The sequence below is a fragment of the Nymphaea colorata genome, chromosome 9, assembly GCF_008831285.2.
Source record: "Nymphaea colorata isolate Beijing-Zhang1983 chromosome 9, ASM883128v2, whole genome shotgun sequence".
NCBI classification, from domain to species: domain Eukaryota; kingdom Viridiplantae; phylum Streptophyta; class Magnoliopsida; order Nymphaeales; family Nymphaeaceae; genus Nymphaea; species Nymphaea colorata.
In genome coordinates this window covers 17,605,082-17,629,521 of record NC_045146.1, presented here as the reverse complement: position 1 = coordinate 17,629,521, position 24,440 = coordinate 17,605,082, and the positions used below count along the sequence as shown (strand labels likewise).

The 24,440-nt window shown below is 38.6% G+C and overlaps 3 protein-coding genes across 3 annotated transcripts; 1 reads left to right on the top strand and 2 right to left on the bottom strand.

Annotated features, from left to right (window-relative positions):
• Positions 1-324: 324 nt before the first annotated feature.
• On the bottom strand, positions 325-12,430 carry LOC116260729 (protein ACTIVITY OF BC1 COMPLEX KINASE 8, chloroplastic). The gene is made up of 20 exons (XM_031639174.2): positions 11,674-12,430; positions 9,731-9,866; positions 8,058-8,224; positions 7,498-7,618; positions 7,301-7,401; positions 6,227-6,325; positions 5,905-6,015; positions 5,737-5,816; positions 5,585-5,654; positions 5,005-5,078; positions 4,820-4,889; positions 3,577-3,665; positions 3,374-3,498; positions 3,163-3,243; positions 3,015-3,075; positions 2,850-2,904; positions 2,664-2,762; positions 2,300-2,389; positions 891-950; positions 325-795 (listed from the first exon to the last, which is right to left on the bottom strand). Exons 1-20 carry the CDS (start codon positions 12,136-12,138, stop codon positions 679-681), a joined length of 2,271 nt encoding a protein of 756 aa, XP_031495034.1. The 5' UTR covers positions 12,139-12,430; the 3' UTR covers positions 325-678.
• Positions 12,431-14,384: 1,954 nt separating this feature from the next.
• On the bottom strand, positions 14,385-18,362 carry LOC116259823 (CRS2-associated factor 1, mitochondrial). The gene is made up of 5 exons (XM_031637762.2): positions 17,516-18,362; positions 17,083-17,210; positions 15,784-16,009; positions 15,558-15,685; positions 14,385-15,175 (listed from the first exon to the last, which is right to left on the bottom strand). The coding sequence occupies exons 1-5, from the start codon at positions 18,177-18,179 to the stop codon at positions 14,999-15,001; spliced, it is 1,323 nt and encodes a 440-aa protein (XP_031493622.1). The 5' UTR covers positions 18,180-18,362; the 3' UTR covers positions 14,385-14,998.
• A 2,053-nt stretch (positions 18,363-20,415) lies between these two features.
• On the top strand, positions 20,416-24,340 carry LOC116261012 (uncharacterized). Its single transcript, XM_031639585.2, has 3 exons — positions 20,416-21,119; positions 22,790-22,813; positions 23,870-24,340. Exons 1-3 carry the CDS (start codon positions 20,912-20,914, stop codon positions 24,184-24,186), a joined length of 549 nt encoding a protein of 182 aa, XP_031495445.1. The 5' UTR covers positions 20,416-20,911; the 3' UTR covers positions 24,187-24,340.
• Positions 24,341-24,440: the final 100 nt, after the last annotated feature.

Below are 24,440 nucleotides of genomic sequence, written 5' to 3'. Positions count from 1 at the left end.
CGTAACTGAGAGCAGATCATGTGCCATTCTTTATGCTGTTGCTGATGCATACTTCAAGTATGTGCAAGTACCATTTCTCCATCTGCCCGAAGATACACCCCTTCCTTTTAGGTGGATCTATGTATCTGTTTCCAGTATTTACTTGGCAGCAAGCATTGATATATATTTTTGTTGAATGCTTTAAGTTGTCACCTGACAATTTGGCGGTGTAGCATTTAGGCCCATCAAAGACAGCATCTCTGTGAGATGAAAAGCGCCATAATTTTTATGGAATTTAGACACCTCAATTGATGTTGTCGCCTATATTGAGGCTTACAGACAGAATGCTAAAAAAAGGGCTCGTTATGATCATATACAATGCATTTATACATTATTTCACAGGTATATATTACAATTGGACCTGGACTTTAGCACAAACAGTGCAGTACACCTCAACATATTTGCTCAAGCACAAAAGGGTAAAAGAACATCAAGAATGTGTGATTGCAACAGATGTAAAAGACTGTTGCTCCATTATATTGCCAAAATTATCATCCCGTGGCAGGTGGAAGCATGCATGGTGTTGCTGGGCGAGAGTGATGTCTACTAATTTTCCATGGGGAGGTGAGTGGTATGTCTACCGAAGTGTTGAACAAAAATTGCAAGGTTGCAGGTCGTCAAATACTTGTAGTCTGTAGACTATGCAGTTCCTGTTATCAGTGCCTCTTGCTGGTCTAATTTTTTTACCTTCAGAAGTCCAAAAAGGACTTGGACACCGAAAAACACGCAGAATGTATATGCAATCATAGCAGGAAACTGACAAGCCAAAAAAAAAGGACTTAACAGAATCAAAATGAGGTACATTTATATGAAAAAGAAAAGCAACTTCAAAAAGTTTCATGCTGCATTACCTTGACAGCATTAAAATGTAAGATTGTTGCAAGGTTTGCAAGGCTTCCAGCAACTACGGCCTGAAAATTACTCATACATAGCCTTTTATCAACAAAGGGAATCAATCATGTACAAAAACCAGAGATTTATAGTATGAAGAAAGGATGTAAATGTTGCAATGAAGCTCAATCAGTTGGTCATTCAATCATGGAAATAAATGCATAACGTCAATCTGATTCCTACTAAGGCAATGAAGCTCAATCAGTTGGTCATTTAATCATGGAAACAAATGCATAACGTCAATCTGATTCCTATTAAAGCTGCAAAACCATAAAACTCCATCCACCTGGCTACGGGTTTGGATTGAAGCCCTTCAATTTGAAGGTCCAAAGTTCCATACTCTGGTGTATCTTAGTATAATCTGGTGGTTTTTTGAAGTCCTCTTCCCTCCCTCAGATCTATAATCCTAATGCCTAAGTGTGAGGATGTTCGTTCAGAGGAAAAAAAGTGAGAATAGCGAGAAGGAAAGAAAAAAAGAGGGAAGAGAGAAAAAGTAGATGAGAAAGTGAGAGGAAGGAAAAGGGCTGAAAAATGATTTTTTTTTTTTTCACTTGGTCCTAGTTGAACGCATTCCTCTAGATTGCTCGTGGGCTTTCATGATTGGATTTTCTTTTTCCAGATTCAGATTTTAAATTCATATCAATATTTTGCTTGATCTTATGTTAGCATGTGAAACAAATCTGGGGTCTGAAGTTGGAATATCAAAAGAACATTTCAAGGATTAGTTTCTCAAGAAAAAGCTTAAAATAGTATGGAATCTGAATGACACATGGACAGGAGTGCGTCTTATACAACCTAGCACTTCTTCAAACTAGAAACTTGTTAGTGCTATCTGCAAAGACATCACAGCTAATAGATAAGGGTGTTGACACTATGCCTTTGGCAATAAATGACAGACCACTTCAAACCTTCGTTTTTTAAAGGGATGACCAGCTCCACAAATATTGACCAAAATGACATTTTGCCATTCATATTACAATAACTAGATATTATTTAGGGTAACCAAAGAGTATTATTTGCATGAAAAGTACCATTCTTCTGCTTTTTCAAATGGTAGGGTTTCATCCGTTGTTTTTGTTAGCTGAGTTCATTGAATTTCAAAATAACCAAAATGAGGAGGGTACTTAATATTATTATGGCACTAATGGCTTAAGCATCATATTCATGAAAAAAGTTTCATAAAAAGTGATGATACCAAGACTAACTCAGAAACCTGCAACCAATACATATACAGTTTAATGTGTAAATAGCTATGCATATGGATTATATGCATATACGATATTTTGTTGAATCAGAGCCCAGCAAACCATGTGGACAAGCATCTAGAGAACAAGCTACTATAACAAAACAAAAAGCAAGATAGACTCACACTTCCAACTGTCCTTTGAACAGCTGCAACTCGTTTGAATGCTCTCTCTGTTTCCAGGGCTCTCACTCTTAGTTTTAGATCACCTTGTTCCTGTGAATACATTCTCAAGTAAGCAACTGTATCCTTTTTCTTGTCTCCTGCCCTACAAGATGCTACTAGATGAATGGCAGAAGAGTCCCAAGAATGTAATGAAACATGGATTTGGCTGTCAAGGCACCAATATTTGATAGCATTTCCTACATAACAATGAGTAACTGAAAAAAGAAATTTGCAGATAATGCACATGGAAGAACCTATTTGCTGCTTGATACATATTGTTTCTAAAAGTGACAACATAATAAAATAATAATGTTGGATAAATTACCAAGCGTTCAATGATTTCAGCAAGCTTTTCAACCCTATCTGCCTGCCTAAAAACATTATAGAAAGCACGAGACTGCCGCTCCCATCTCTTCTTCATATCCTGTAAATTAAATATTTTATGTATTTATAAAAAAACAGAGAAATGGAACAAAATTAGAGATCTCTTTAGAAAATTCAGCTTTCTTGCCTTCATAACAACTTCAAAACCAGCCTCCCGAAACTTTAATAGCTCCATAGCATAACTGGATGTATATCATAATCACACAATAGGTTAATGCGTTAGCTTCTTATTGACAGCATTGTTTTTAATCCTTGACTTGTAACCCTGAAACGAGTTGTAAATAATACTCACGGCTTTGCAATTTCTGTGATGTCAAATCGGGGATCAAGACCTTTTCCAATGCCATCAAGTACTGAAAACAATAACATATTCATGTTACAAGGTCCTACGAATCTAACAGAAGCGTAGCAAAGAAATTTAGACTTTTTAAAGTGTACACCTGAAAATGCTCTGACAACAAATGTGAAAGTAGCAGGAAAACGGAAAGGCTGATCAGCAGCAATAGACAGCAGATCCTCTCCTATAATTATAAAAGGAACAAGCTTGATTCCCATGTTAGACTTGGAAATGGATGTGAAATACAAACAGAGAATCTAATCTCAAGACACACACCACTTTGATAAACCCATAAGCAAGGCAATCTCACATACCAATGGCAGCAAGTCGTTGCTTTTTCTTTTGTATCCTTTCTTCCTTGGATAAGGGCTTTTTAAATCCCAAATCAGTTGTAGCCATCTCCCTTTCTTTTCTTTGAGCTGCTAACCGCTCTTCAAAACTGCAACAGTAATTGTTCTTGGTTACGATTATGAAAAGATGTAAAATACATTAGCTGTATCTTTAGATATGAAAAGACCTATTAAGAAAAAAATTTGCTGTTCTTCGCACAGCTGTCATATCTCCGGTTGGGACAAGCACACCCATCTGGATCATGGCTTGAAGCACCTGTTTGCAAAAAGAAGATATCATGGCATACGACAAATCAGATACTTCAAACTTGAAAAGGAGAAAAACTATGTGAGGATTTAACAGGTTCAGGAGCTTTTTTCGATGAAGCTACTCATATGTTTGAGCAGGGATATCTGGAAATCATGGTCAAGCTGAAAGCCTGAAACTTACATCACCCCAGAAAGCAATCTTCCTTGAATTCCATAGAGAAGCAAGTTTTTATGACAATAAGTTCAAGATTTTGCAAAAAAATATTAAATAAGGCTGCTGTTTTTCTCTACTTCATTTAGTTTCCCAAACGTACATTTGTTCAATGGGCAACTTATGAAACTCGCCAAGTCTATGGGATCTCACAAGTCAAAGGTGCCTTTGCTCCAAAGCCAAACCTGGGTGAACTCCCCAGTGGGCAGGAGAATCTCAAGTCTTCTACCAACCAGAGGCCTGCCAATGTGCAGTCAGCAGCAAAGAATTTTTGTTGGACTGTCTAACATAAACAATTTCTTGGTTTGCTTAACAGATTTGGTATTACGTATGCCAATTTCTGGATGTAAACAGATCACATGGCATATGACATCAATTGCAATTCAGGAGTCCGTTTTAGATTTTTTTGTATATATACAATTGTCAAATGCATATTTTTCCTTTTGATGCTTTTGAAACCTTTTATAATGCACTTAGAGAACCTTTTCCGAAAAAAACTAAACAAGAATAACTTAGAAAACCAATTTTGATCAACCTAAATATACTTTCCATTAGGATTTAGGCCCTTATTTGTGAAGGTACTTCTGGCTGGTTCATTCACATAGACAGCCCATAAACAACTAAAGATACCAGATAGGAGAGAGAAATACAAGCCAAGAAAAGCAACCAAGGCATACTTTATTATTTAAATTACACTTACAATAGAAGCATTGTTCAGCTTTGATATATGCCAAAAAAGGCCCCAAAAAAATGCAAAAATTGAATTTTTTTTTTTGCCATAAAAATTTTGCTAACAATTTGAAGTTATAGTGAATATGCTTATTATAATTGTAGTTATATTGCACCATGTATTTCTTTCTAAAATATGTGAGCAGCTAGTTTCTCTTCATAAAGAAAGTTTGGAACTGGTGTGACTTAAGCACACTCATAAGAAAAAAGAAATAGACTACCTTTTCTGGGTCTTTCTCATAGATTCCATAGAATGCCTCAAGTAAACCTTCCCTGATGTTTGGACTAATGCTGCATAAGGATGTAGAAGTAAATCCAATAACAAGCTGGTAAGAAACAACAGCAACCAAAGATTGACAAACCAAATGACTTCCAAGAACCTTCATCACTGTGAGAAAAAAAGTACCTTCCCATCATTCCAAAATCATAGAAGATGAGTCTTCCACCATTGACATCATCCACTGCAATATTTCCGGGATGCTGAAAAAGAAAAGGAATACAGTGTGTCAAAATGAAAGCCTTGTGGATACACCAACTATATTTTCATACTGTTGGTAACAAGAAGTAGCAAAAGCTGCAACTATAAGAAGAACTTAGCTCAAAAACTGGCCAATAAGGACAATAAGAAACTTTATCAGGTATCTAGAGCAGTACTTTGGACACAAAATTTTCCACTACAAAAGTCCTTTTCCTACTACGTTGAAGAAAATAAAAGTCAAAGGCTAAACTGAGGAGCCATGCATTTAAAAATATATATATATATATATATGTAAAATAAATGCTTAAAATGTTCTTCCCATCAGAACATGTCCTATCCAAACATATGCCAACTTCTTAAGAAGCTCTCCCATCATAATAAGCAGTCCACTATAAAACTCGAAGGACTCATATTTTGATAAGAGAGACAGGTGGAACCCTCACCAAACAAAAAGCATAAATCTTATAAAGGCCTTGCTAGAAGTAAAGCAATGGTTCAAGTTACTCACTGGATCAGCATGAAAGAATCCATGAGAAAGAATTTGTTCCAAGTAAGATTCAACAGCATAGCGACCCAATCTGCAGAAGGAGTCTATCAATCATGGTTCTTTGATATGTACAAAAGTATAAACTAGAACATCTATTTTGGTTCTCTACTTACCTTTGGCGGTCAACACCTAATTGATCTAATGCTGCTATCCTATTTATTTTTATTCCAGGAACATATTCCATGGTTAATACCTACAAGAATTTGGTTTATCACATTATGACACAGAAAGTATATTCACTATACAATTAACAATTACAAGGATGAAAGAAAACCACCAACCTGTGGAGTGGTGTACTCCCAAAAGATCTCTGGAATTTTTACATAATCCATGTTTTTGAAGTTTTCTGCAAATTTTTGTGCATTAGCAGCCTCGATGGAATAATCAATCTCCTGCATAAACATCAGGATCTCATGAGAAACAGCCGGAAACCCTTGATCTGACATACAAACCGAATATCTTTCTCAATTTATTGGTGTATGGTAGCTGTCACAATTATAACATTTCACCTATGGCAGCTGACATACATAACCCTTTCGCAAGTCTATCAGTCGCAAAGATTTGTTGCATTATAATTTATGAAGGAAATGGAACTAGCGGAACCTGATATAGCACAGTTGCACACTCATCATAGATGGCAACCCAATCTCTTTTTGCACCATCTGATTTAGGATCAACCTTCTGCAGATATTCCGCAATGACCTAGAGAGATATACAAATAAATATAGAAACAAACCAATCAGCAGAAAACATCTGGTTAAATACAATCATAACAAATGGGCCTGCCCAGAATGAAAAAAAAAAAAATGTTTACATTTGAAAATCAATTTATCAAAATACAAGGAACAATCCGCAAAAAGTTAACCATCTTTTGCGCTTCTGCGAAAGAAGAGAAAAAAAGGTGAAAAGGTTGACTTTATTTTATCCTACATAGAAACATTCAGTTATTTAAAAAAAAAAAACAACAACAACTAAAGAAAAAGTATAAAGGATGACAGAGTCAAAACTGGGCTTTTTTATTATTTTCTCTCTTCTGGTTCATTCCTAGGCAATTAGGCATGTTATTTATATATTTTCCTATGGCATGATGACATAATGTTTAACCCAACCTTAGATTTATTCATGGCTATTAGAAGACATTTGAAGTTGGCATCTCGTGTGCAGTCCTCTAAAGGATATCCCGTGTGGATACATGTATGCACATACACACATTAAAGTATTTCTAGGCACACATATGCACATATATCTGCTATCACTATTCTAATTCAACAAACATGTTCAGCACAGTATTGTTAATTTTTGGATCCTTCTTGATCAGTCTCCAGGGCTTATTTACGAACACACATCAACCATTAAATGTTGTATATAATGCTCCAGATATAGCTCATAGTGCTCATCTCATACAGCTATGAGCTAACATCACAATTAAAATAGTTATTTAATTGGACACCATGCTCTTGAGCTGCAATGGAGTGAAAAATTAACTTTGTAGAGAAAAACTGATACTACTACCACCCCTTATACCTGTTTTTCATTATAACAGACAAAAATTTGTTATCTATCTTCTGATGAAATCATGAAACTAACAATTTAAATGATAAATATAATATATCCCGTGATTGAAGACAAACAAAGAATGTAGATAAATAGTACAAGAAACAGGCAGAAAGTTCAAACCCTTAAGTTCTTTAGATCAATATCAAACAGATCCTTAAGGCCAGGTCTTTGTACTTTAACCACGACTTCCTGACCTCTAAGCCTTGCACGGTGCACTTGACCTGAGCAATGTAAACTCAACATTTGAAAATTTTACGCCACAATAAAACAAAACCACTTTTTATAATTTTAAAGCAACCAAAATGAACTTAACACACCGAGACTTGCAGCAGCAATTGGCTCATAATCAAACTTATCAAAAAGAGTATCTGTAGTTCCTCCCAGCTCTTCCTGAATGATAGATACAGCTGTTTCTGAGGGGAAAGGAGGTACTTGATCCTGAAGCAGAAATAAGGACTTTTAGTATCAGCAACAACAATCATCATGCTTTAAATTTGTCCATTTGCAACATTCTGAGATAGAAACAGTTAATGGACACCCAAAAATGATATTGCAATGGAATCAATGATATGCAGATAATTTTGACAGTATATCATGAACAATAATTGGCAACAGAACTGTATGCATGTAAACGTTATAGACAACTTAGCTAGTAAGATGACAATAAGTACATTAAAATATTTACTTAGCCGATAATGATAAGTTAGTTTCTTTTATTCTTTAAGATTTCTGAGGTTGAAGAAAAACACAGAATGCAACAAAAATGCTTCCAGACCTACATGATAACAAAGAAGAACAAAAAGCATGGCTAATTGCTATAAGTGACAGTATTCTGCAAGAGAAACAGAATTGTGCTTTTTAGAACTAAGAATTAAACCTGAAGCTCTGACAGTTGATCAACATATTCTTGTGGAAGAATGTCCACCCTCGTAGAGAACTGTTGCCCAATCTTGATAAATGTAGGTCCCAATCTTAAGATGCTTTCTTTTAACCACTTAGCAAGTTCCTTCCGCTTCTGAACTACTTTATCTTCAGTCATCCCACCTGCATAAAGAAATGCTCAGCTATGAGGCATGAAGCAACAGTTACTAATAAGTTAAAGTATCAGATATTAAAATAAAGAAATTTCTGAGGAGCACTTTATCTTAGTAAATAGCACATGAGAAGGCCTAAGCAGCACTCATGTTAATAAGCATAAGTGGTGCTATTGCTTTCTTGAATAGAACCTCCAAGTGAAGCCACTTGTCAAATTTGGCTTTCATCATTTAGCAGGACCAGGTCCGCTCAAGGAAGTACCAGAATTAAAGTTGGCCAAATACCAAAACAAGATCCCTTACGTTCTTTATAATCTAAGTTGAAAACTAAGTCTGGAATCATGTGACAAAATTGGCCTCATCATTCAGAGAGCATGATCCTGAGTACCAACAACTGAGTTGGTCAAAGACTACATTGGACCATACAGTTATTATCATGCAAACATCGAGATTTATTTCCTTAAAATTTTCACTCAAATTGTTGCCAAAATTTGAAGAGTAGATTCTTCCAGAAGTCAATGATCCAGGTGGAATTGACAAAAAAAATGTCCTAACATCCAGTGTATGTTATCAGTAAATGAATACGAAAGCATTTGCATTATTATAAAAGAAGATAAAAGAAGTTGATAAAGCTAAAAGCCTAAAACACAGCCTAACATGGCCAGAAAACAATTATAGGACAAGAAATTCTTCTTCTGAATGTAAATCATATCTCTAGTATCATGGAAGTAATTTTGTAGCTATACCAACAAAAATTGTTCAAACCATGTGTTTGTTTGTGATATTTAAACGTTGACTCATGGATCTTACTTGAGAACCAATGAAACAGGATAAGAATTGTTCGAGAATTTTCTTTACAACTTTTATGATTCTATTGATCATTTAAATTAAAAGCATCATTTCACTATTCCAAATAAGGAATTCCCATGGTTGGCTACAGAAGTATCAATTTTTTCTATTAAGCACTTAAAATTTACTTTTCATGCATAAATTTCACTGTTTCGACTTTCAACAAGACGGTCAAATGCTTGTTAGCACATGCTTCACATTTAAGCTATTATAAAAGCATGTAAACAGCAATAAAACAGCATATGAGACCAAAATTGATATTATTATATACTCATTTTTATCATTATAGGATGGTTATTGACTATGTGTTACAGATCTGGATCCAATATAAACATTTCAGAGAAAGATCTTGAACGCTCCCTTCACCCTATAGTTGAAAAAGACTTTTATTAGTCACAGTTCTTGAAATGCTCACATCATTAAAAAATAACCACGGAAAATATCCCGCTCATTTAAAAGAATCTCAATCTATTTGGAAAAACTGTTGCTGTAGTAAGCCATCCATTTGATATAAAACTAGGTATTCAAAAGATACGTGAAACAGCCTTGATGTTTGGCTTCATATACTTCCAGTCTTCTTCTCCACGATGACAGACATGCTCTTCTCAATCCCAGTTTATAGCATCTAAATTGTAAAGGTAAAATCTGCAAGCATGAAATGAATGACCTCGATAAGTGAATTTCTGCTTATTAAGCCAAGCCTTGAAGAGAAAGGTAATAACAAATCCCCATATCTCCAAAGTCCTTTGTATTACTGAGTAAGTCTTAAACCTACTCCACCGACCACCTGGAGCAACAGAAACCTGCATACACAAGTGAACCACAAAATCAAACACGTGACCTCATGAAAAAATAATAATTATCATCTTCAATATCATCAATAGGTATTGTCTTGAACAGCCTACCATGAACCTAACTCACATGGGTATGCCAACTATGGTGGCGCACCTGCACCTGCACCAGCATCGGTGCGGGTGTGAATGCTGGTGCGGCCCGACACAGCATCAAATGAGTTTTGGCCGTTTTGAAAAATGTTTTGGCAGAGTTTTCATTGATATATTGATTCGAGGTAGCCTTGATAAAAAAAAGTTTAAAAATATAGACAAATAAAATTACTTATATAACAAATCACATATATATCTATATAATATATGTATACATACATATATATATATATATATATTTTTTTTTTTTCTATGCTCTCGCCGTACCCACACCCAATTTGTTTTGGAAATTGCCGCATCCCGCACCGGCACCCAGTACCCGCACCAGCATCCGCACCCCACACCCATGTGACATAGCCATGAACAATAAGAAAGGGACATTATGAATCAGTGGTATCATAGTGGAATCAACCATGTGAATCTTAGTAATGCAAAATCCAAAGATTGAAGAAGCATCCCCATTCAACCTCAAAAGTCGAAAGCAGAATATTTTCAACAGGTGGGTTACAAACGCAATCCACACAACCAGAACCTTTCTACTGTGAGCGAAAGGGAAATTTCAAGTCAGTTAAGGGCCATAGCAAACTAATACATGGAAAACAAATACGCATACCATCTCCCCAAAAAAGAAAAAAAAGGGGCAACTTGATATATGAGTAAACTTCAATACACCAACCGAATCAGACTAACTCTTACAAGAAGTCCTGGACAAATAACATGCTCGACTCGATCTAGATAAGAGTAGAAGTACTCATTGGATGCAACCAACTTACATGTATATGAGTAAGTGGATTATGCAACACGACTGAGATGTGAACAGCACAGCATTAATGTGAAAGAAATTGGTCAATACTGAAGAAGGGATGGGAAAAAGCCATCTTGCAAATATTTGTGGTCAAAGTAAGTCTAGCGAATGACACAGAGAAGTACAATTAACTGATGAGCAGCACCAAATGAGTGACAGAAGAGACATCTTCAGTGTATGACAAAATCATGAGACACAAGAAATGCTGGGAAACGAAAAAGTAAAAATTAGGAGTCCTCCCTGCCAAGTCACCAAATTGGTGGTCAACATGAGTTAAAAATCCACAAGAAGCATCACTTACTAGAAGGCTGACTGTGGACTGTACCCTTAGATGGACAGAATGGACTTCACGGAGAGTAGAACAGGTGACCCAGTGGGGACCTTCTAAATGTCGAACACTCAACATGACCATAAGTTTGCTTAATGTGACACAGCCAGGACACAGCAGTTCCTGGTGGTGCTTGACATTCAGAAAGCCACCCACCCAGCGCCCTAAACCCTTACTGTCCGACGCGGGTTTTACCAACCGGAGGCCTGCCAATTGTGACTGAGGGTTTTTCATTGGAATACTGAGAAAGCAGGGGAAGATGATTGAGTATCCTGCCACATTAACTGGCGACAGGTTCCCTGTTCTGGCTCATGCCACCATGATCCTCGGTGACATAGCCAACGGGACATTCAAACCAATTCTGAATAAGTTCAAACTATCACTCAAAATCAAAAGTAGCTTAAAACCCAGTAGAATTCATTGCTAGGCCGCCTCGGTTTCTACACTTTAAAACGTTTCCTTCAGCATAAACATAATATGCTTCATAAGCCACAAGAAATACCAAAAAACAAAACAAAGGAAACATTAGTCACCTCCAATTTCTCCCTCTGGGCGCGCTTAAACCAGGCCTCTTCTTGCCCTATCTCCTCGACGGTCTTCCGCTTCTCTTCCTTCTCCTCCACCACCGTTTCGGTGGCCGTAGCCGCCCCATTTCCGCCACTGTACTTTACCAGCGCCCCATTGACGGCCCCGTTCGCTGCCCCGTTCGTCGATAAAGTTCCGTTAGAGTCCAATTTAAGGCTCCCATTTGAGCTCTCCACCCTCCCACCATAGCTATAAGCACTCCCATTGCCGTTCAAAGAGTAGCCGTTCACTTCCTTCTCCAAAACAACTGTTCCCTCGTCAGAAACCGCGCAGAGGCGAGTTCTCTTCAGTGTTCGGAGACTTCGACTCGATGTTCGAGGAATCACAATGGAGGTTCTGAGAGTTCGGCAATCCCGCCGGAAAAGAAAGATTTCCGGAAGCTGGGAAGATGATGCCGATATGATGGTCGACATTTTCAGGGAATAGGGAGTCCAGCTTACGAGCAGAAAGATGGTGGTAAGCTGGTCTCTCGTATCTTAGAGAGAGAGAGAGATCACTGAAGGGGAGTGAGTGGCAAGTGATACACCATCTCAGCACAGAGAAAGAGCGCGAGAGTAAGAGAACGTTGGAGATATCTCTACCAGAGGGGCATCAAACTGAGTGGCAAGCGTTACACCAACTCAGAAGCAGAGGAAGAAAGACGAAGAGGATGTACGCAGGACCCACGAAGTCCTTTGTGGCGGATAGGAGCCTGACGAACGCTTGTGGCTGTGGATGGCCACAGTGGCTCTTCTCATTTTGCTTGGCTTTAGCTTTCCACATTCAAGCCGTAGATTTTTTTTCCCCAATGAGCAAAATAAATATCAAAAACTATCACCTGTCTGGTTACTACAAAGTTTGGATTAGCTAAACCTGATCTTTAGAACATGCTCAAATATCAAATACAAAACATTCAAAACCTATTGACTGTATGAACTGATCAGCTTACAAATAAGATGACTGGATAGCGATCAAGTCGTCACTGTTTTACTATTTTGTTGGTGTATTTCCATTTTACTAGTAACTTTCACACAATCAAATGTGTGTTGTTGGGCGACGCCAGATTTGTGGTAACCTTGATTTCAGTTTGAAGATGACTCCAATATTACCACATACAGTTCCACATATCTCTATTGCACATCACGTGAAACACAAACCAGACCGCTCCTTTCGTGGTTAGAGTGTCATTATCACTAATTTGAGGAGCTTGTCATGAGTATCTGGCGTATCTAAGGCGGTAAGTGCTGGTCATGGTTCCACATTTCCACCACATTCATAATTTTATGAAGAACGTATGCGCAATTTGTGGTGATGTTGTACGTGCAACAATCTGCCACGTTTCCAGTTTTGAACTTGGAACAAATCGAGATTGTGCCACCTAGTGTTTTACACACTTTGATTAGAGGCCATACATGACTCCACTAACATCCTCTTAGTTTTGATTAGAGGCCATACATGACTCCACTAACATCCTCTTAGTTTAGTACTTTGAGGGGTCTTTTAGCATGGGCAGGGGTCTTTTGGTAGCATGGATAGTTTAGTATTTGGAGACTCGGCAGATTCATAAAACACTAACACTAACTCTAAAATTTCATGAATTTACCCCTATATTTGGAGCAGATGAGACGCTCACCGGGTGTCCCTGTTGTTAAACCTGAGCATCGGGCCGGCCTGGCCCAGCCTGATAAAGAGTCGGGCTTGGGCCGGCCCGACACCTAAAACCTGAGTTCGAGTTTGGTCGATTAAATTAAAAAATATATATTTTTAATATAATTAATATATAATTATAATTAATCATAATAAAATATTATAATTATATATATATTAATCAAATATATATTTAAAAGATTTTATTGGGTCGAACCGTGCTCAATCACGCCCACCTGAGTGGGCTCGATAGCCTGGTTCTTTTTTTTTGGTCCTGAGTTCTGGCCAAGTACTGGATACTGGATCGGACGCCCAGCCTTACCTGTTGTAGGCAAAAGTAAATGGCAGATTGGTGCTCAGTTCGCTTGTACTCTTTGGCCAATTAAGTTGCTCCTATTTGAAGCGAGTTGTAGAGAGTTGCATTAATCACGGACTTCGATTTCTAAGATCATTAAATGAAATAGCTTTGGATGGCACCCGGGGAGGTCGAACATTCAGAATTTCTGCATGAAACTCTCTCAACTCTTGCTCTCATTTGAGTAAAATCAGTCAGCCCCGTTTTCATCTCTTTAATGTGCTCCAAGAAAAGCCCAAACAAGAAGTTGTGAGGGTCGGTTCTCCGTCTCACCTCTCGGATCACCGCGTCGGCTAGAGCTGGGCACTTTTGTTTATTTTTCCATTTGAATATTTTAATTAATAAATATTTCGAATATTAAATAAAACAAAAAAACTTATTTTTCTTGTACGAGGAGCATCACGTCGACTTGTAGATGATCTGATGTCTGCCGACTTTAACAATATTGCTCCATTTACTGCATGCTTATACTATCTATAGAACTGCATGCACAGCTAAACGCAGGCGTCGAGGCACGCACACATCCGCAAGCACGCACGCACGCACGCACGCACGCACGCACGCACACACAACTAAACGCATGCGTCCAGGCACACACGCGCACATGTTCACACAGAGACTAACGTGCACACAAACGCAAGTGCACGGGCACCCTCAAGATAGATGAAACACAGAAAGTCAGCTAACGGTTAATCGTTTTCCATCGATTCATTCATTCTAGCAAGTCACCAAGTTCAAAATTTCCATTGTTTTCGTACAAGCCTTCATCGCTTGAAATGTGCTAAACCTCTGAACCATTCAGTCGACTGAAGCACACTTCACGTGATCAACCGTAACCATCACCACCACCACCACCAATTTGATAACCAAAAAGTGCAGTTAAAATTACAATCACACCCGAGCCCAGTTGCAATTAGATTAGCAGCAGAATAACAACAGGTGATTCAAGTCTCCCTCGTACAGTGCTCAGCAGCATCACATGCGCCACATTTCGAAGCATCACCGAACTAATATTGTCTAGCTCCACAGGCATCACACATGCCGGCAAACCTGCAGTCTGTTCTTTAAATTTCTAATTTGATGCCGATGCAGATGAAGGATCATTTCATGTTTAAGCCAACGTGCCAATTCCAACCTCCCCTCAACCAGACGCTCTCTAGTGCCAAACTTACTCAAGTAGGCAACGATAAGATCCTCAAGCTACAAGTTCCCAATATTTTGCAGTACTTCGCATTATAGGAAGAAGAGCTTGTCTACATTAAAGGATGCTTCTTTGTTGTACTCTGCATCGGCTATGAGACAGGAGTTGGGGAAGCCATTAACATGTCAGTGGCATTGTCATTGGTGTCATCATTGGCATCGTCATTGGTGTCATCATTGGCATCATGCGATGGAGGGGATTGGTTTTTGCCTCGCCATACAACTATCTGCTCCTTATCAAACGTCACCAGAACACACGGCACCAAATCCTGTATAAGCACCAATAAACAATAGCCATGTAATGGCTGCCATGACAAGCAGAGTAACCATAAGCAAAATAAGGAGAGAGAAGAACCCCCAGAGGAACTGTTAAGTGGGAACAACTGCTCTTAAGCAAATAGGTGCATATTTAGTGAGTAGTGTACACATGCAGACAGTGCCTATTGGTTGAACTCATTCACCTTCTTGCACGGACAACGACAGCCCAACTTGATGCCAGCTCAATTTACTGTTTCACAGGTTTATTGGCATGAAACATAAAGGATAATGGCAGCATGTTCTGGGACATGGGTTAGAAGTGCAAGAAGCAGGAAGAAAATCCATTGAGCAACAGTGAGCTATTTCAATTAGAAAATGGATTTAAGTACTTACCCTGAGCTTACATCCTATCCTTCGATAGTCACTCTTGTTCAAACCTCTACAGTCTATGCGAACTAACTCATCAGTCAGGAATGCATCTCGAACCATCGGTACAAGTCTAGCATATATACCATTTTTTGCTGCAGTTGAAGATTATAGAGTAATATATCATTTAGTTTTGACAATCAACTGCTAGCCAACAATATAAACCAAAGGAAAGAAGGATACATGAACTCACCAAGCTTAGTTAAGGGTGGAACTTTAAGGCCTGCTTTCCTCATCTCCTTAGTTTCTTCAATGGTCAAACCATCAATAGTCGTTTTGATGAGTCTTGGATACACAGGCTCATGAGGCTTCCAAAGCATAAGCGGAATCGCAGGTCTCTTTTTTGGATTATAATATCTGCCTCTATACAATATAAGAACGCCACCTTGTTTATGAATAATAAGACCACCTGTTTTCTCCTGAATATACATCCCATGATGACGATCAGCATGACAAAAAAATTTAAATGCATATGAGAGAGAGAGCTTCAAAGTGCACACAGTTTGTAGTTAAATCATTTGAATGGCAGGAACTAGAAAACCCATTCTGCTCACCAAGATCAGTTAGACATTTACATTTGTCAGTTGAATGACTCCAGGACAGGAAGGCCTATATATGTGAGTGCTCCTAAGCTTATGACATAATTTGGACCTCTATGGACCATTGACTTGCTCAGCCTGTCTTATAATGCTTCACAATAATACAAATGCAATGTCCAAAAGCCAATGTAAAACCATCCGACAAGTGAAAAGCCAGAATTATGGATAAGCAACTTGACCGACATCTATTGCAGATGGCTTCTAAAATTCTCAGGTTCCCGGAGGAACTAGGATTCCTGACATGGACAAAGTATGTATAGAGTTTCTCAAGTTGTTTACAGCTGGCTAACTTGCCCATAAACAGAGACCTATGATTACCAAGTTCCAAAGGGAAGCAAACAAGAACAGTTTGTACCTAAAACTAAAAGCATGCTTCCTGTAAGGCCACACAGGAGACTAGAAGCTAACTGGTATAAATACGTTTCCGATCATGGGAAATGCACCCAAGGATATCGTGTCTTTTACAGTAAGAGTTGAGAATAAATATACATAGAGAACTCTTTCCACACATTAGGGCCACAATTTACCCACACTAATTAGAGTAAGACTAGCCTTTAAATTACAAAAGCATATCACAGTCACTTAAAATTATTGAAATGGTAGCTTATGTTTAAATTGAACACTGGCAAGGACATGATTTCAGCCAATGTACATAACTTTCCACACCAATGTAGTATAGCAATGATAAAATTTCAAGACCAACACAAAAAATAGATAGAACTGCTGCAGTGGCCTTATACCACAGAACCATTCCAGGCAATACAGAAAATGTATTAAAAAAAGACAAAATCTTAGTCATAACCAATGGATAGCCTAATGCATTTCAGATGTTTGAACTGATCTCTCCAAACAGGCGAAAAAAATCTCAAATTACATAAACTAGAAATTTTTACCTCAAGCTGGGTGTAAATATTTTCCATGTCAACAGTGGGCACACCCATGCATTTGATTCTAACAGCTTCCGAGTGCTTCCAATGGTTATGAATATCATTCAACATATTGTGCGTCAGCCCGTCTCTTCCTATTCAATCACAATTCACACGCATTAAAAAACCGTTGTTCATCTCAGAATCATACGAATATAATAAAAGGAAAAATACAAACACCCATAAACTACAAATGGCACGCAAATACAGGAAAATGAGGACAAGACAACATAATAAAATGACAGCCCAACTGTTACTAGTGAATGAGAATGTCAAACAACTGCACACAAATAACGAAATGGAGAAATTTGTATGTAACTGCAAGAATTAAAATCAGATGACAAGCAGACGTTAGGAACTACTATGGGAAAACCGAATTGAAGTCAGAACAAGAAAATACCCAAATTTACTTGTTTTTTGTTGCTATGTCGGAGATGCTTCTCGACCAGGATCTTGCGCTCGGCCGGACTCAGCGGCTCGCCCAATATCCGCTTCCTATGCATCCTAAACTTCTCTATGGCCTTCTCCGCCTCCGCTGCGGCGGCTGCGGCATCCTCGCCATCAACCGAACCAACGGTGCAGTCGAACGCCGAAGCACACACTCCCGTCCACTCCCGGTCGAGCCGCCCAGGGCCGAAGGGAGAGTATTTGGGTTCTCTGAGTCCGATGGGGCGGACAGCTGAGTTGCTCTCGGTATAGCTGAATCTGAAGTCGAACGGGAGCTCGGAATGAGCAGGCTTGAGGCCGGTGCGGTCGAGGGAAGAAGGCGGTCGGTAGGGTGGTTTCTCCTTTTTTCTGGCGGCAGCGGAGTCATCGGAATCGAGAGGCCGAGGTGGACGGCGGGCCTCTCGACGGCGCTGTTGGTAATGTGGGGAGTCGGGTTGTTTTGGGTCTTCGACGAATGAGAGTCTTGGGGGAGGGTGGAAGCCGTAGTCGCGGAGTCTGGAGGTGGGGCTGAGAGGAGGAAGAGGTGTTGAGGAGGAGAGTAAGCGGTGAAGGAAGAGGTTGGTGGTGGTGACTCTAGTTGCAGAGTGAGAGCGAGCGAGGCGGGGAAAGAAGAGCATGAGGGTGAAGGCAGGGGCGGCAACTATGACGGCGATGGCGGAGGCAATGGTAGCAGTGGCGTTGCCTCTTCCACTTCGGCAATCAATTCTCGAGAGCTCGGCTCCAGGCTGCGTGTGTGTGCACGCTCGCAAGCGCTAGCAAAGAACACCCAGAAGAGTATAAATCAAATTCTCCGACTTATTGACCTGCATCCGAATTCCACCAGTTTTGTTTGCTTCACAAAGTAGGATCCAAGTATCAATGGGATTCACATTCGAAGGATTTGCATCCGAATTTCACCCGGTGCGACCAAAGAACTATGAAGGGCTGCTGCCTCTGCTGGAGCATCAATGCTCCCATATTTGTGGCTATTTTTAACAATAGATTTTCAATTTTTAGTCTTATATGGAGAAAATTTGAATGGTGTATAATGATATCTTTAGCCACCAAAATTGCATTGCATATACATCATGTTTGCTACCCAAATGAGAGGGATGATGATTTCATGATTAGGAGATGAAAGGCAAGAAGAGAAGATGAGATGCAAGAAAGGTTTCAATTTGCTTGAGTAGAGGCAAAAACAGAACTGAATAGACTCAAATGAGTCCTCTTGTTCTGCGTGAGCGAGAAGATTACGACCCACCATGTGCAAAGTAGTCAAAAGCGATCTTTCATGTCTCTTGTTTCCAAGATTTAGGGTTGCTTTGGTGTTTAGAATGAGTTTGATACACATCAACTACTATTGTGCTCTCATCTCATTTGCAAATAGGCATAATGGACATTGGATCAAGCTACCAAGGAGAGACTTCAATTGACACCGATCTGACCAGCTATGCTATACCCATCGGATTTAAAATAGAGTTTAGTGGTGCACACCAGCCACATGATTGAGGGGACATGATCATCTCTCAAAGGTAAAAACCTCTAGAAGAGTGTAAATGCCGCTAGAGATAGTTAGATAGATCATAGATAAGAGAGGACATCAATGTTTTGCTCAGCTTAAAAAAAAAAATCTAATTTTGCCATTGAGTCAAACATAAGTTAAGCCAGTATTGTAAACATTATTCATATTGGCAATTCACAAGACCAAAAGCCATCCTCCCTCCCCTTTTTCCTCATGTTCTTAAGGTTTATGGTTGTTTCTGGACTTAGGTAGTCTTATAGTACATCTTTTAACTCGAGTGTTGTGTATGTTATCATTTGTAGTCCAGATGAGTCATATTTACGAGAATCAAATTGAGAAAAAGTCACCACCAGCTATGCTATACCTCGTATGCTATCATTTGTAGTCCAGAGGAGTCATATTTACGAGAATCAAATTGAGAAAAAGTCACCACAAGCTATGCTATACCTCTTTGAGGGAATATTGGTCCATAGTGGCTTACATCAATTTATAAAGCGGAATAAGTAACCCTTTAATATGTATGTATGAAGGGGGTGTCAATTCTAAGGATTAATGAGCTTATATTGGTCGATACATAAGTACAAAGTAATTGAAAATTGGCTTAAATTTTAAACTTATTTTATGAAGTTTTTGACATAAAATGGAAACTGAAATTTACAATGTTGGACGGATCTCAATGTGGTCGAGGAGCCTCAAAACCAACTAAATGGATCAGACCTGAACACATTCCCGATCCACATCCATGCTGCTAATGCAACAACTGGCATCGTAGCACAGACACGCTACTTGTAGGTCATACATATGTTCGGACCGGGTCCGATCCCATTTACAACCCATATCCAAATCCGAGCTGGGTTGGTTTGACCACGAAGGGAATGGTATTGGGACGTGCTTGCCACAGAGTTCTCACCACTCACTAATTTAGTTTAGAAAATTTCCTTTTTTTCAGAATAATTATTTTGCCATTGACTTGCTAAACAAAGGTACCTTCTTTTAGAATTGCCTCATTCCTCATAGTGAGTGTCAACTAAAAGATTGAAATATTTTTTTTAATATTATTTTTCACAAATTAGATTTTCACCCTTCTTAGCCGTTATTAATTTTCATTATGCGACTCAAAAAAATAGAAAATATGATTTAGTAATAATAAAGAGTACGATTAAAAAAATTAGGAGTTCAATTTTTATGCATAAAATTACCGAATGTGACTTTTTCTTAAATTATAGGCATTGAAAACCTGAAATGAAGCTCTGCTTTATTTTATTTTTATCGAATTTAAAAAAATGGAGCCACCCGCAAACGACTTCGTCGTTTAATTTAAGCTGTAAATGGAGAAGAGTGGGTTTGACGATCATGGTGCATAAATGTGAATCATGTCTGGCGAAGTTGGTGACCCTCTTGTTCCCTAGATCTAAGGAGCCAAGAGGAATCTGAAACTTCTGAGTCAGATACATTTGAGCTAGAATCAGAACTCTTGCCTCTTCGGTTTTCTTCAGCTTGGTTATTGTCCTTGAACCCTTCATTTAGAAGAACACCCAGGGAAAGAAAGGCCGGGGAGCGGTGAGAGTTTGGGATTCTGGTGATCTGAGTGATCGCCATTTTAATGTACGATGGAACAATCTGGTGCTTTCCTTGATTTCCGGCTGTTGGGTAGGAGGAAAAGTGTGCTTTTGATCGAAAGTTAGAGTTATCCTGGTGTTTTTATGTCAGCAAAGGTTTTTCTTGTTTACCTCCTGGTCTTGGATTGATGAAGGGATTGATCGTTCTGGCGACTAGATTTGCGTGGGATATTTTCTTCTGTTGATCAGAAGCAAAAACGTGAAGTGTTCGTGAATTGGGGTTTTGAAGATGATGACCAATCATTACTCATCATCAAGATCGTGTAATCAAGGAGTTGTGAGAGTGACATTGATTTTAGTGGGAATTTGCTTGGTGAGTTACATTGTAGGGCCACCCTTGTATTGGCGTCTTGTTGAAAGTTTTAGACCTGTTTCTGGCTCATGTCCACCTTGTGAGTGCGACTGCTCCACGGAGACCATTTTTTCTCTGCCCTTAGGTAAGCCACTTAGCATGTCTTTATCTCTTCTTAATTATTGTTATCCGCTTTCTTTTCTAGGTAACATCTTTTGTTTCTCCTTTTCAACATTCATACGTGTATGGTATGTGAGCATGAAAAGTGCACATTCCACATGATGTGCATATGTTATTAGAAAATTATGCTTATACTTGGGCTTTGTAAATTGAATTTACTTATTACATGAGGTGCCTTCTTTGTGAGATCCTGCGCTGTGAGGAAACTTGGTGTTGTACATGATAGATCCATTGATCTGTAGTAGAAATAGCACACGAAAATTGAACATGTAAAAGGACAAACAAAAGAGAGAATGTCACCAACCTACCGAATCAGATTCTAAACATGGAAAGCTTATCCGATGAGGATCTCCATCGTGCATTGGAAGAGGATGTCGTCTACTAATCGAAGCGTTGCCGAAAATGGGAATGGCGAGAATTGCATGAACTGAGAGAGATGCGTTGAGGCCGGAGAGACAGTGTTCCGGTGAGACTGTTGAACTATCAAAGGGAAATTATCAAAGAAATCTGTCAACCGCTTGGTGATTGAAAATTGAAATGAACTGAGATGCTTCCAACTTAAAAAATGAAGAATCTCTCAAGGCAGGAACACCCGGTGCCCAGGGTTTATTTCAAGGTTATGAGAAAGTAACGACCATACAAGTTAGTCTTCGAGGAGCATGAGTGAACCTATTTTAGGACAATGGGTATTAGGAGTGGGGAAATGAATTTAGATTTTGATGCCACATTGTGGTGGAAGGGTTGTCAGGTCGACAAGGAAGGACTAAGGTGAAAGTCTGATGGAAGGAATGGATTAATTGATGCTTTTATATAAAGGAATATGTTTGATGTCTATGAGTTCCAGGAATCAACTCAAACATGGAGAAAATTAACCATCAATGTTCTCCATAATATCTATGATAATACCCTGTGCTTTTTTTTTTTTTCATTAGTGAAGAAATCCATTAAGCAATTGAAAATGCAACTTCAAGAAGCTTCTGAGTTTCTCCGTTAAGTTTGAGAGATTAACTACGGTTTAGTTGTCAGAGTTCATATATATTAATACTTCATAGCTTTTGTTTCTGGACGCCTTATAGGTTAATTATGAGACCGCAGTCAAATTGTTGTTTGTTTTACTATGCGCTTAAAATGATTTCCTAGTCTCTCTCTATTTCTACTTCTAGGAATAGAAGAAGTCGTCATCTAAATAAAAATTCTCCAGATTAGTTCTTTTTTCCTTTTCTGGCAGCTGCTTCTATCTTGAAAGGTCTAACCGTTGCTGTGCATTTGATTGAAACTTGGACTTTTGTTGCTGTGGTAATTTTGATTACATTGAGGGGATGAATGGTTACTGGCTAAGCACGAAATGATGAAAACCTTTGTTTTTTGTCTGGCGAAATGGGTAACTTTTTATTCAGAAGATCTTAGTATATCATATAAAACATTTCGTGGAGTAGATGATGCTGCAACAATGCTTAAAATTCCTTTCTTTCTCATGCACCAGAAGATTATAAAATTTGTTTTCATATGATTGTGTGGTTGTTGACTCTTGTGACCTGCATGGTCCGAATGATTTAGTTTATCTTGCTTATCCTTCAATTACAACTCTTGCATTTTGTATACTCACATGTGGCTTGTTGTTGGCTATTCATGCAGGGGTTGAGAACAATTCATTGGCAGGTAGCGTTGAACTTTTTCACTTCATGTTGTTGGCCATTCTGTTTGCTTTACCTGTGGCAACTTGATATTTAGGATTTAAAGTTGATAGGGCTCATTTATGCAAGACACAAAAAATATCAAGCTGGATTCAAACGGAAACTATGGAACCAGTTAAGCGATAAATTGGCCAAGGATACTTGAAACCTTTGCAATTTGCAAATGCTTAAAACAGTGTCCATACTCACACACCCCCTCATCCCCCTGCGCCCACAAACATACACATACGTCAGGATCAGTGCACATACTTTTGCAACAACAAGATCTCATTATGATACACCCAAAGAATTAATTGATTGGAGTAGATAGTCTCCTTCGTTCTCAGTAGGGGAAAGGGATACTTCAACATGCATGAACATAGAGCATAATTCTGGACTAAGTCAATGAAAACTTGAAGCTCGAAGCTTGCTGCAAAGCTGCATCACCTTAGCATTTTTGTGTTTGTGTACTAAGACCTGTTTTCAGCATGTCATGAAGTGCTTCTATTGGTTCACATTCTTCTTCTCAGACAACAAACATGAACTCTTCAGTTTCAGATGTTGGATATCCGTTGATAAATGCGAGGCCCTTGTCTTTTATTCAGCCAATTGGAAAAGGTTTCCCTTTTTTTCCATAAACTTTTTCAGTTGAGTATGACAAAATGGATCGTTTACAGTTGAATAGCTAAGCAGAAATGGCCTTACTAGGCCAGAAGTATCATCTCGTGGGCATTATTGTTTGCAAATCTGCTTGCAGTGCTGTAGCCTTTTGAAAGTGTTGATAAATATTGGACTGTTCAATGGTCTTGGCACCTAATAATCTTTTTTTGCCTTAATCTCAACAAAAATCCTTTGGAATTGAAGATCAAGTTCTTGAAAAATAAATATGAAGGGTCAAATTTGCTCATTTTTTGTGAATGATTTTCTTGGTATATATGTCTGCTGATATATTTGCCACCTGAGTTTGGTAATGTGAAATTTGATTAGAGGATAGACTTTGTGCAGTATTAACCATTTGTCACGCTTTCCATGTTATCTGTAGATTGTGGTAAGCATGATGCTGATGCAAGTGAAGAAATGGAAAAGAGTTTGACAGATCTTCTACTGGAGGAGCTAAAATTACAAGAGGTTGTGGCTCTAGACAGGGAACGTCATTCTCAAGTTGCAACCATAGAGGCTAAGAAGCTGTCTGCACATTACCAAAAAGAGGCAGAGAAGTGCAATGCAGGAATGGAAACATGTGAAGAGGCAAGGGAAAGAGCTGAAGCAGCATTGACTGCTGAGAAGGAATTATCATTGATGTGGGAAAACCGAGCACGACAGCTTGGATGGAGTGAAAGTGACATCATCACCATGTGAAGAAAAAATGAGTATTTCACAATTCATGTACTGTTTTTCCACAACAAAAGGTGTTCAAAGTTTTTGAAGGCTCAACTTGATTTTTCTACATCAAATTTTCTTATTCTTTTTTATGGCGCATTAAAAGTCAATTGAAGATTGTTTCACTGGTTTATTTGTGAAATATGAATTTTTTCGGTCTTGCTTGTACAAAGGAGTTGCAGACTGTTGGTGTTACATTGTTCTCCTGGATGTTCCTTTACATGAAAGAGAAC

Coding starts and splice junctions, on each gene's coding strand:
- LOC116259823 (XM_031637762.2), bottom strand. CDS start 18,179: ATGCTCTTCTTTCCCCGCCTCGCTCGCTCTCACTCTGCAACTAGAGTC. Junction 17,211..17,515: donor CAAAAAACAAGTAAATTTGG/GTATTTTCTTGT, acceptor GTGATTGAATAG/GAAGAGACGGGCTGACGCAC. Junction 15,176..15,557: donor GGATAGGATGTAAGCTCAGG/GTAAGTACTTAA, acceptor GTGCTTATACAG/GATTTGGTGCCGTGTGTTCT.
- LOC116260729 (XM_031639174.2), bottom strand. CDS start 12,138: ATGTCGACCATCATATCGGCATCATCTTCCCAGCTTCCGGAAATCTTT. Junction 3,666..4,819: donor ATGAGAAAGACCCAGAAAAG/GTAGTCTATTTC, acceptor TTTTGCAAACAG/GTGCTTCAAGCCATGATCCA. Junction 2,905..3,014: donor ATCACAGAAATTGCAAAGCC/GTGAGTATTATT, acceptor ATATACATCCAG/TTATGCTATGGAGCTATTAA.
- LOC116261012 (XM_031639585.2), top strand. CDS start 20,912: ATGATGACCAATCATTACTCATCATCAAGATCGTGTAATCAAGGAGTT. Junction 21,120..22,789: donor CATTTTTTCTCTGCCCTTAG/GTAAGCCACTTA, acceptor CTATTCATGCAG/GGGTTGAGAACAATTCATTG. Junction 22,814..23,869: donor TGAGAACAATTCATTGGCAG/GTAGCGTTGAAC, acceptor TGTTATCTGTAG/ATTGTGGTAAGCATGATGCT.